At 36.1% G+C, this 12,366-nt stretch overlaps 1 protein-coding gene across 2 annotated transcripts in view; it reads left to right on the forward strand.

The window, feature by feature from the left end:
- Positions 1-12,366, forward strand: part of MAGI2 (membrane associated guanylate kinase, WW and PDZ domain containing 2) — a 772,173-nt gene that overhangs the window by 686,923 nt on the left and 72,884 nt on the right. For both annotated transcript variants that reach the window (XM_075708348.1, XM_075708359.1), the window contains one exon: positions 9,350-9,391. In XM_075708348.1, the coding sequence (XP_075564463.1) occupies positions 9,350-9,391 (42 nt within the window). The remainder of the gene's footprint in view (positions 1-9,349; positions 9,392-12,366) is intronic.

Consider the following 12,366-nt stretch of genomic DNA (forward strand, 5'->3'; position numbering starts at 1 on the left):
ACTTTCCACAGTCCAGACCTTTTTTGAAGGGGTTTGTTTGGGGTTTTTTGTTTATTTAATAGGTGCCTGAAATTAAGATCCCAAGTTTACATCTAAGTACTTAAATAAATTGCTGGCTTTTTTCAGCAATACCAAGTATCTTATTCCCCCTAAATACGGATTTGAGAACTTACTTTAGACGCTCAATAAAAGGTATTTGATCTTCAATTATAAACTGTTGGGTGTAGGAACTAAACTTTCCAGTGTATTTACAAACACCATGTAGCCCATGCTGACTGGTATTTTAATATAATAAATATTATTTACTAATGTGGCATCTTCCTCTGCTCCAGATCTTATTCTTGATTGGACAGGGTACTCAAAATGTACAAACAGAGGCTGTAATTTTTGAAGTTTTAAAACTCTTTGAAGTATGGATCAGGATACAGTGTGGAGTAGGCCAAAAAGTTTTGAAAGAAGTAGGATTAGCTTTGAGCAAAGTTTGGAAATAGTTTTCAGACATCTGTCCTCTTTCTCTTTCCCTTGTGCATTAAGGGCTAGAGTGACAAATAAATAAAAAGATTTGCCAGGGCTGAAATCCTATTCCCCACAGTGCTGGGATTTGGGACTATAAGGAGAAATTAAAGGGAAAAGAAACAATTCCGTAGTTAACAAGGGCTTTATCTAGTTCAGCACCTCTACTGAAAACACTCTTGACTTCATATACTGCTTTAAGGAAAGGAAAACCCTTTGCAAATAATTGCTTCCCATATGGGTAGTTTCTAGAGGTGAGGCATTTTAGCAAAAATCTGCACTTTCTATTCAGCAGAGTCAGAACCATCTTCAAGCCAAGAGTGGAAAAGCGCAGATTACAGACTTCCTGCATTGAAACAAATATCTTTGTAAGAAAATTAAGAAAAAGTTATACATGCGCTATATATATATGGGATACCTATTTATACAGCATCTTCTTTTGTCCTGACCCCCAATATGAAGAGTTCTACATTTACAGAATTGCCCTAAATATTAATGAAAGCAAATAGGCTCAATCCATGTTTGGCCTTCAAAAGACTGTCGGAATATAGTTCTGATGTCAACTACAAAGATTGGCTTACACCCCAAAAGATGATATATTACACCAAAAGATATATTACAGCATTCAATAAAAGAATGAAGTGATTCATTATTATTCATGGATGCCTTCTACAAGTTTTCTGCATACTTCATTGACCAACATGAACTCCAGTCTTTTACTGATATAATCTACTTTTTTCAGGAGCATATGCTAAAACAGGGGAAGTGCTGATAACTCGTAGGTTGGAGTTATGCTAAAGCCTGTGCTTAAATGGTTTAATTGCATTTGAGTTCTGTCCAAGAGGCAAATGGAAATTGTATAGAAGCCTTTTTCAGCCAGCTACCTAGACAAAATAAGAATTAAAAATCATGAAGCTGCTAGGCCCAAAACAAGAAAGTGAGGGATGAAAAACAAGACTTCAGTAACCACTCCTCCCAGATTTCCAGCAGAGTCCTCATCTTCCAGATAATCCTGAAAGTTTTAATTTATTCTCTTCTGACACTGGTCTCTTTTGAACATTTTCTCTAACCCTTCATTCCACAGTTCCCAACCAGATCTCTTCTGCATTCATTCATATCCTTTGGTCATAAATAACTGCCTCCAAACATTCTCCCTGACATTTTTGTTTCATGAATGCCATAAGCACAAATTTTAGCAGATTCAATTTGTCAAGCCTTTGATTGCTTTTATTCTTGACATAGTGCTAGTGTTTCCTGAAGAGAGAAACAACAGGCAGGAAATCCATTACTGAGTCAAGAAATTGTCATCTAAATTGAGTATATAGGAGGGAGATTTTCAAGATAATACACACTTAGTTTCCTACCATATGGCTGTGTCATGTTGGTTATCTTTGGTAAAGACATACCCTTAAAGTGCACAGGAAAAGTTCAGCTACTTTGGGTTTTTTTTAAGTAGTACTTATCTCAAAGCAAGTTTGTCTTATCTCCTAGCCAGACCTGAAAAGTAGGAGGTTCATCTTCTAAAAATAGTGCAAAGAAGCGAACAATCATGACCTGGAAAACTCAAAAAGAAAGAGTGCTAGATTTTTGTTTCTCTCACAGTGAAACTCTGTTACTAAACAGTTCATTTTCGTACTGCTATAGCTCTGAATTTCTACAGATCCTTTTATCAGAGGATCTCATGGCAGTCAGCACTCACCAGGACCTCATCAAAGCCTCCTGCTTCCCTATAAGGGAGCTGAGCAAGTTATGCATCACAGCATAGTTCTGTGAGGAGCACAAGTGACATGAGTCAAAGCAGAGCAAGAACTAGACCCTAGGAGCCCGATTCATAAGCTTTTGCTCTAGCCACTAGGTATGCTCATCCCTACCTAATGATAGCAAGAAAGGAGCTTCAAGCAGGAAGGTTCCATGAAAAAGGACAATTTTCATTCTACAGGAATGTTTTTCCACTTTAGGAATGTGAAGGACCTGCATGACCCTGTGCGATAGGGAGATTTCAATTTTTAATGATCACATATGAATTACAAAGGACTACTGCTCCACACTGGAAACAGTTTCATAGAGGCAGTTCTACCAATACAGCTTGGAAACAAATCAAATGATGCATTAGTACAAAAGCAGAGTGCAACTCTATTTTGTAAGTCAACTTCTTGGACTATTGTTTGTCACAAGTTAGCTTTTACCTGTCAGCTCTTACCTGTTAGCTGTCACCTGCCTCTGCTCTCACCCATCAACTGTGCTCATAGCTCCAAGTAGCCAAAAAGGAGCATAAAGTGTTTCCAAAGACTGATGAAGATTATGACATCACCCAAAACAGCTGCCTAAAAGCAAAAGAAGGGAAATTATTTTCTTCTTTCTTTATCTTTCCTTTCTGCAGCTACATCTCTCTGTCTCTTTGCTTTTTTTTCTCTCTATTTTTTCTGTTGTGTCCCCTGTGTCCCTGTGTGTCATCCTCCCCCACACCCCCCATTTCTTTTCCCTGGTGAAAAGAACCTACCTATCTTTCTGCTGTTACATTATTTCACAAAATTCAGAAATGGAGGAGAAGACCTGCTCAAATAACTGGATACTTTTTCCATCCAACTATTAATTTTAGGCAAATCCTTTAACTCCTTTCTCCTGATGAAAACTCTAAGAGTGTAAGTGACAGCGTGACATTGCCAATAACCATGGAAGTTAGGTACAGAAGCTAGAAAATGGAACAGCAGATCAGGAATTTCCTATTAATGAAAAAAATTGTAAGACCTGATATGCACCAGTTGTTACAGCTGTAACTGGAACTCCGCAGTTGTCACTGGGAGAACTCATTCTCCTGAATTTAACATTTTTGCCTTTATAAATTTTCCTTATCTTCTCTTATACTTTATACTGAACTCTGTTTCTTGTAAATACAGAGTTTATAACAAACTTTGTTCAGAGGCCTGTGTAGGCAGACTTTAGTCAGGAGACACAAAGCTCTTACGAATCATAATCATATTTCTCTACTTATAAAATGTATGATAGAAATTTGGTTTTATAATCCTCTAAAGAAAGCAGTAAAATAAAACATTTTTTTACAGTGATTAGGTTACATTTGTCTTTCAGTTAGCATCATAGTCCAAGACTGGTGATGTGACACAGAAATGCCAGTAGGAAGAATGAGATAAACCCATAATAATCTCTCATTAAAAATGAAATCTGAACAATTACAGTTCCACCTTTTACTGGAAAGAAAGTTCCTCCCTTCAAAATCTCCCATTATTTTCTCCGCTGACCACAGTATCATGAATTTCCCAAGTTCCTGTCAAATCCATCAGCTGTCTTATGCACTGTGATTTTTTTTTTTTCTGCCAGAGAGTTAGACAAATTGGAAAAGAACCAAAAAGCAAAGTCCACCAACAGCTGTGAACGTGCAGATAGCAAATGTATTAGCATAATGCATTATTAGACTTCATAAAATAAGGGTGTTTTCTTATGCAGACTTATGAACACCTTTCTCTAAGGGACACAAAGAAGCATTTCAATACGTATTCACAGGCTACCTTTCCTCTGGAATATCACTGCAGGTATTCAGCACAGATATGTGTTAAAGTATCAGCAATAGGAAAGATTTGTCAGACAGCATTATACTGACTCATAATGTGTAACTGTGAAAATACTATTCTTGAAGAAAAATACTAAGGCCACCAGGGTTTCCTAAATTTAATACTCATAGAACATAAAAAAAAATTAGGTGTATAGAACGAATGCATTATCACCTGAGGGGGGTCTATGGCATAGTCTACAGCTAAGCAGAATTTTCTTGTCAGTGCTTGTTGGCTGAAGACCTACACAGTTACTGTCTTAAAAATTGAAGGAAATTTTTTCAGATAATTGTTACTGCAATTTTTTCAGACAGTATTTTCCTGACAAAAATTTCACCTCTAACAATTTTTCCCATTTTTGCTCATCTCTAGTCTAAAAAATATAACATTTTGGTTATGATGTTTTTAAAAGGTATATACATATGTGTGCGTATGTATATATTTGTAGCACAATGATAGCATTAAATGCGTAGTATTCTGAAGTATTATATAAATATAAAGGGTTTTTTTTTTTCTATGGATAAAGGGTTTGGGACTATAAATTCAGAAAATCAGATTCTAGTTTCAAATCTTCCTTGAGCTAGGTTTGCCCTATCTTTCAATATTTCTGTTCACCAGTTACTGCTCTTTACATCGGTAAGATAGGCCTGCCTTCACTTAGTAAATAAAAGAGTATTGGGAAATTACTAATTATTACATATTATCGTCAAACTACTCCTTGACTAGAGTATGAGCAATTGAGTTATAGGAAGGTAATTTCTCAAAGTAATTTCCAAACAGTACAGTCTGTTGCTTTCCTTGCATCTATTGCTACCCCAAGCAACAGCAGAGAGAAGGTCTAAGAACTTATATTACTAAATGAATGTAACCCTTTTCTTTAATAACAGATGATATATAACAAAAGGAGAGGAAATTTGGCAGACCAATGTCAAATAAAGTTATATTGTTCATCAGTGCAGAAAGTTACTCACCATGACAAAATGGATTTGTTAGTTATAAGAACTGACAATGAAATCAAAAGCATTTTCAAATGGAATTAAGACAATATCATCATCACAGTACTGTGGATGTAAAGTGATTTTGATTGCTGGATTGCAAAGTAGGTCCCAAACGACCTATGCTAATATGAAGTGTCAGTTTTACAACTGATGGTGGTATTAAAGATGCAGTATTCCTTTCCTTTGAACATTTTACACTTTACTAAAAGGTATACAAATAGATTTTAATCTGCAAAGTGGTAGGGTGTACTTCCAAAGTCAAAGTAATAATTTAAGAAAACTGACTTGTAAGCATTGGGAAATTGGTCGCAGGTGCATGAGACCAATGGGAACTGCATTGCCTATGTGCTGTTTCAAACTGCTGCTTGCCAAGCTTTGGAAAGGCCATTGCAGCATGATCATATTCATTCTGCTCATTTATAAAACTCTTATTTACCTAAAGCATGGCTAGGACTGAGATTCTGAAACATAAATGTTTCCTAGTGCTACTTTTGTTTCATGTATTTAGCATTCAACAAAGCATGATCTAGTAAATAACACAGTATGGACAATAAATATTATCATCCCTATCTTTCATCAACATAATTCTTCCTTCAGAGAATACCAGTGACTCCACTGGTCCAAATAAGAATACCTTTGTGTCATGTTGTAGGTGAACTGTGCTCCTAGGGCTGTATCTTGACAGCAAAGTAGTCTGGTATTTTCACCATTGGTTTCAGTTAAGTCAGGATTGTGTCCCAGGTCTTGTTTACTGTTTATCTGTTCTCACAAATATTTTGCACCTTTCCATTTCAAAACCATGAGTGTAATTTATCTTAGAATATACATGAAGCCAGATGTGCAAGCTTTTTACTATTCTATCTTATAATAGCAAAATTAACCTTGGCTTTGCATTCTTCTGATATGGAAGGAATCTTGACATACAGCAAGACACTTTGAAATGCACAGCTGCATCCTCATTCTCCAGAGCACGTAGAGTAGTCCCCATGGTGGACATTTATTTCAATTATGTTTATATACAAGTAGCAGTTCAGAAGAAGGCTTCTTAGTTTTGCTTTCCCAATTCTTGTTTCTAGGACAGGTTAGCTGACCTAAAAAATTTAATGTAGCAAATTTACCAAGTATTTCATTATTCATTCAAGCTCTACTTTGTAATTTTTTTCATTCCTATTTCACATAAAAGACTACAACTACTCATGGCAATGCAGCTGCAGAGGTTCAACCGAAAAGGCTTCATGTAGAGAATAGAGAAATGTCAACGTTTTAAAACTTTCTGCACTTCAATGCCTGTTCATTGTGGCAGTGTTGGGTAGTCTGCTCTCTGCCCTGGCCTCTCTAAATATGCCTTCTGCTGCCTCATTTCCTAAGAGGTGGAGGCAGGAGGTTTAGCATAGTAGAAGTTTAGAAATGTCAAAATGAATTTAATAATAAGTAAAGAGAAAGTTTCAAATTGCCTGTGTAAACATTAGTCTCCTATAAAAACTAATTGACAGGTTTTTATACAACAAAGCTTGCTAGAGTCTCTCAGTATTTTGATAAAATTTTGGTAAAATTTCAATCAGTTTATTCCGAGCAGATGCAAGGCACCAGGATGTGCATGAATGACGTGCATTCTGCTTGGCTGAGGACCAGTCCCAGCGGTCTTTCCTCTTCACTTGGAAGTTGCTGTTCTGTAGGGTCTTTGAGCCCAGAACTATGTGAGTTTTGAAAAGAACTACCTATATTGCTGCATTTGACATAGGGAGACATTGCTAATAAAGTCCCTTCTTATATGTTAAATGTTCTTCACAGAGCTTTCCTCTTTTGAAGTTTTCTATTACTTGCTAACAGTTTGCCTATCACATGAGCACAGCTATTTAGAGGTTATATTCTCTTTTTCAAAGTGCCAGTGACATAATTACAAAAATCGTGTACTGCGTACAGACCCAGACTGCTGACAGCAGATTCTTCCGAAAATGAACATTGCTTTGCTGTAGTTAGCAAAAATACAAGTCTGCACTTAGGTTTATCTTTCTGGTGATCGTACATTTAAGAACTTGCCTGATTCAACACCTTCAGCATAGCATAATTCCAAGTTTCATGTGTGTGAATTCCTAAACTACAATGAAAACAAATGCCAGATGCTGAATGGTTGATTACAAGACGATGATTAACACCATGAGACTCTATATAAATTTCCGCAAGGCAAAGAAAAGACACCTATTCAGGAACAAAACCCAGATAAGACTTAATGAGATTAGCTTTGAAGGAAACTACCTCACTGGCAGGCACTTTTGCTTGACCACAACAGTTTACAAAAAAGATACTGCTAAATTACTTAAAATATATGCCTATCCTAACATAGCACGTTGTTCCCTAATTTGTCACAGTTTGAGCACGGTTGTGCTTCTTTCACTTTGCTGCTTGAGGCCAAGTCTGGGGGATATTAGGGTGACTGTAAGCAGAAATGGAAACACAGAATGAACCAATCCTATAGCAGCTCCAAAGAGTAATTCTAGCTGGATGACCAAGAGAAAAGGCTTGCGTCCTTTCAAACCTAAAAGCTTATTGAGACTATCAAAATGAAATTGCTTTCTGTACATTAAAATAATTCTGTCTCTTTTAAGAATTCCATTAAAACCTTGAAAGGATGTGAGTAAAAAAATATTGTCTCCAAGTTTGCAGTGGAGCGGCATCAGTTTCAAAGGTTTTGTTTTTCAGGAGTTGTGCTGGTGGAATAGTTGACATTTATATAACACATCTCATCTTGAAGGATCCCAAATCACTTTACAAAATCTGAAGTGTGAGAAGGAATTACCTCCTTTAACCACCAAAGTAAAGACATGCAGCCACCTGTAAAATAAAACACCATAGCCCACATGACCCAACTCCTAACGGAGCCAGTGAACACTAATATGACAGGAACACCAAATCCAAAGAGATGTTCCCATCCAGTGGAATCTCTAGACTGTATATTCGATAAGCAGAGTAGCAGTCATCCGAATTTGAGCAGGTCATGGCTGTTATATAAATACTCTTACCAAAAAAAGTTGTAAGACATTCCATGGCCTCCATCTCCATTTTTGGGAAAATGACTTTGCCCTGAAGCATTAGTTCAGTATTGACTCAAGTGAATTGTGAATTACTCAGCTGCTACCATTAAGGTCCATGCTGTCTTTATGAAGCAGTCCACCAGAAGGCAGGTAGCTTTAGTCCAAACTCTTCCAAAGTGGTAAGGAGCTGCCCACAGAGGAAATACTGTCTTCTCATTTCTCTCACCACAAAATTGCTGGCCTCCTGTGCATTCTCTGCCTTCTTTCTGCCTGGAACTACCTACTTACAGTATTAAATCCAATCCTGTCTTCATTCTGTCTCAGAAAGATAATATATACTCATATGTTGCATCACTGTCCTACAGATGCTAATGTGATAGACATTTACCCTGTTTCTAACATGAAATATGCATGGTATGATATTCTGGTTTAGAGTCACATGAATGTGTTGGTGCTTTATCTTTTTGTTGTTGGTAGGCCAATGGAAATCACCTCTGGTTTGGGATGTTTTGCAAATTCACTCTGGACGCTGCAGAGATAATAAAACAGAAATTCTTAGTCAGAAAGTTTCAAAATCAGCAAAGGAAGTGTGACAATGAATTCAGCTATGGGCTTGTTCCAGATTCCTCCAATGCCAGCAAAGTAGTTGTATATGAAAACAAATCAGTTATTTGCTGCATTTCATCTAGTGAAATGCAAATACTTTGAAACTACCTATATGAAAAGTAGGTTAAATGGTTTTGCCTGCATTTGCTTTCACGTACAACCAGTTGTTATTGGCAACACACATCCTTCTAGCAAAATCTTGCTCTTCTTGACGATAAAAGACATTTTGCAATTGAGTTGAATGAAAGCTGTGGTCAAGCCATCTAAACACAGCCATTAAACTTTCTCTTTTATTGCTGTACTTGAATAAGCATAAATGTTGTCACTAACTTTCAGAATTTTAAACACATTAACAATTTTATCTATATCATAACCTATGTTATGTTAAGGGAACATTACCATCTTACCATCTGTTTCACTTTGCATAGAAATGGGCAGGAGCTCTACTTCTAGCAGGAATACCTACATGTGCCACCTAGGAAGTTAGGAAGGAGGGGAGGAGAGAAAAAAAAACTGCAATAAAAAAATAGAAATTGCACTTCAGTAATTCAAAACACAGCAGAGAAATTGATGCTGCATCTTTAAATAACTTGAGAAATGTATTTCATCTTTAATTCCCCATTTTCCTATTCAGAACAAGTGCTGCCCAGGACTGGTTTTCGAGTGGATTCCTCTGGCAAGTATTCTTCAGCCTTCATTGTTCTGTAAACTAGTTGTCCTTCATTTTATGTTTCAGTTATTCTTCTTTCTTTAATGACTGCCCAGTCACCATTTTATTTTTGTATGAGTTTTGCGGGGTTATAGAATGCTAACACTAAATCTTTTTATAATAGATTTGCATTTTGAGCAAAGAAAAGTTTTCCTTTTTCCTCAGCCAGTCTTTGTGTATGCTTTACAATGTTTTATGTGTACTTTCATACGTTAGTGTTCACTCTTTAACATAAAAATATGTTTCTATAGCTCATGCCCAAATCTAAGCTTAAGCAATATTTTGTGTAAAACTGAAATTAATTCTATCTTTGTTTCCAAAAGCATAAAATTGATGTATTATGCAGACCCACCCATTCCTTTCTCCTATACATATATCTTCTTCTGTACAAACCTAAAAGCAAAAACTTTCAAAAATAGATGCTTTTTTGGGTGTTTGAATCAACATTGGTCTTGTAAAGTGGCAATGGACTTATTTAAAAACCAGCAATATTTGATTTCCTGATGTGATCATGTTAAGTGAATAGTTAAAACAGGCATCCCATACAAACAAGGCTGTTTTGACAATGCCATTAAAGTCTTTTTTAGTCCTACACAAGTTGGACAGAGATCTTAAGTTAAATATGATGTTGGGCTGGTTTTGCATACCCCAGTAGGGTTTATACATTGAATAACTCTGTTGGCACACCAATTCTTTTTTTCTTTTATTATTTTGCTTTGCTGATTTTTATACTGAAGTCTTTATTTACCAGCTTTTCCTCTCCATAAATATCAAGAGGAAATATGTATGTTTTTTAAAAAGCTACTCATGTTGGAGACCAGCAGACCCATGACTGTTTTCAAGCTTTTCACATCTTTCAAGAGTATTTGAAACTCAGATAAAAAGTTATTGTACATTTGTGTCAATCACAATTCACAATTTACAGTAATGATTTATATGGAACAAAAACATTCACCAACTTCAGCAAAGGAGTCCAAATTAATTTTTATTTTTAGCAGGAAAGTTGAGTACACCCAGAAAGACTGTAAAATTATTACAACAAAGCTCTTCATCCTTGTTTTAATTGCAATATAGAAGAGATTTAATTAACAAAAACTTCCATCTCATCATTTACAACATCATCCCAAAAACCAGGTTTATCACTATAAAAATAACATAGCACTTGTGCAACTTCACTTATACAGAAATTGAATGAAACCTCTTCAGGGATATATTTTCTCTACATACTTTCAAGAAACAATTGCATGTACACTTATCAATGTGTAATGCACCTAGGAATTCAAATGAATACAGTACAGACATGCAGCTGAGAGCTGATAATCACATCCTCACCTATGAGATCTCAGTATTGTTCAGTTACAACCTATTCTGGTACCTTTACATTTAAAGCAAATTCGCTGTCATCCAGGAACCAGAAAGCAGAATTTCCCAATGCTCTTTACCATCCTAACTGCAGCAATGATCAGATCACAGTTTGTCCAATACCATTCCAAAATTCATGGGGGAGCCAGCTGGTTTTATACCCTAGCAAGTGATTTTTTTTTCTCTTCTAAGCCAAATGATCAGTTAAGAACATTTTCCTTTACACCAAAAGAAAACACAAAATGCTATAACCAAAAAAAGACAATGAAGTTACTAGCAGGCAAATCTAAAGTTCTTTTTCTGATATAAATGTGTGGAGAGACAAGGGAGAACAGGGAACATTGTCATTCTTGCACAGCGTACCCATATTATATGATCAGAAATACTGACTTTAAGCTAAAACTTTCCTTTCAATGAAACTGGTAGGAGATGAGACATTCAGGTGTATCAAGTTGACTGCAAGGAAAAGCAAACTGTGCAACAGACTATACTAATTCAATCTTGGCTTGACTCCCATGTCTGCAAATCTATACATTTCTTCTTACTTGGCATGAACTACAAGGTGCTAATCTAGTTTACAAAGAAAAAAAAAAAAAAGGTGCAATTTCCATAATGAATTTATATTAACCAACAGTTGACAGGATATGGCAAGGCACAGGAGCATCATTTTTCTGTACATATAGGTAATTTTCTTTGTATTATCAACTGAAAATCTGCTCCAGCAAGAAACGGAAAAATTTAGTTTATCTAACGATCCTTTGTGAGGAAACGAAAAGTACCAGAATCCTAGAGAAGCAAGCACTGAAGAAATATCAGATGAAATGTAATCACTTATATGGGTAAGAATACTTGATCAATGTACATTCAGGAATATTGAAACTGCTGCCACATAATAGTAGGGGTTTTTAGTAAATCTACCAATCATGAGCTCCTGTAGTAAAAATACATACTAGTGAACAACTTACCTGTCTTTAAGAAACAGGAAAAAAAGGGATTTCATCATCAGCAAGACTTTAGAACACATTTTTGATTAAAGACTAACTGCCAATATGGAGGTAAACTGAGACCTAAAACAAAAGGAATTTACCAAAAATTGGTTGTGTCAGACTAACCTGGTAACTGACTTTTTGCAGCAAACAAGTGATGCATGCTTAATCAATCTAGACTTCAACTAGATGTTTTACAAAATGCCAGCTATAATTGACACACTTCCATGTTAGCCTGGAGAAGACAGTGCTTAGCACAAAATGTAAAGAGAAATGGCTAGAAAGCAGATAAGCAATTCTACTAAAAGAACAGTTTCTGGACTGAAAGGGTGATATTAGCAGAAAGCCTTGCAATAAGTCTTCTGTGTTACTACAATAAGTCTTCTGTGTTATTTTCATTAATGACCTAAGCACAAAAACTAAGGGTGGAAAAGAGGTCCACATTAGACATGTAACTTCAGGTATCCACGGTGCAGTTGTCTCCAGACCAATGGAGAGCTGGTCAGTGCAGTTACCGGAGTCATGTCATACCAATCATGAAAGCTGAAACAACCAGCAACAGCAGTGGAGGAAACACTCCTTAAGTATACTTAA

This window comes from Pelecanus crispus, chromosome 1, assembly GCF_030463565.1.
Source record: "Pelecanus crispus isolate bPelCri1 chromosome 1, bPelCri1.pri, whole genome shotgun sequence".
Classification (NCBI taxonomy): domain Eukaryota; kingdom Metazoa; phylum Chordata; class Aves; order Pelecaniformes; family Pelecanidae; genus Pelecanus; species Pelecanus crispus.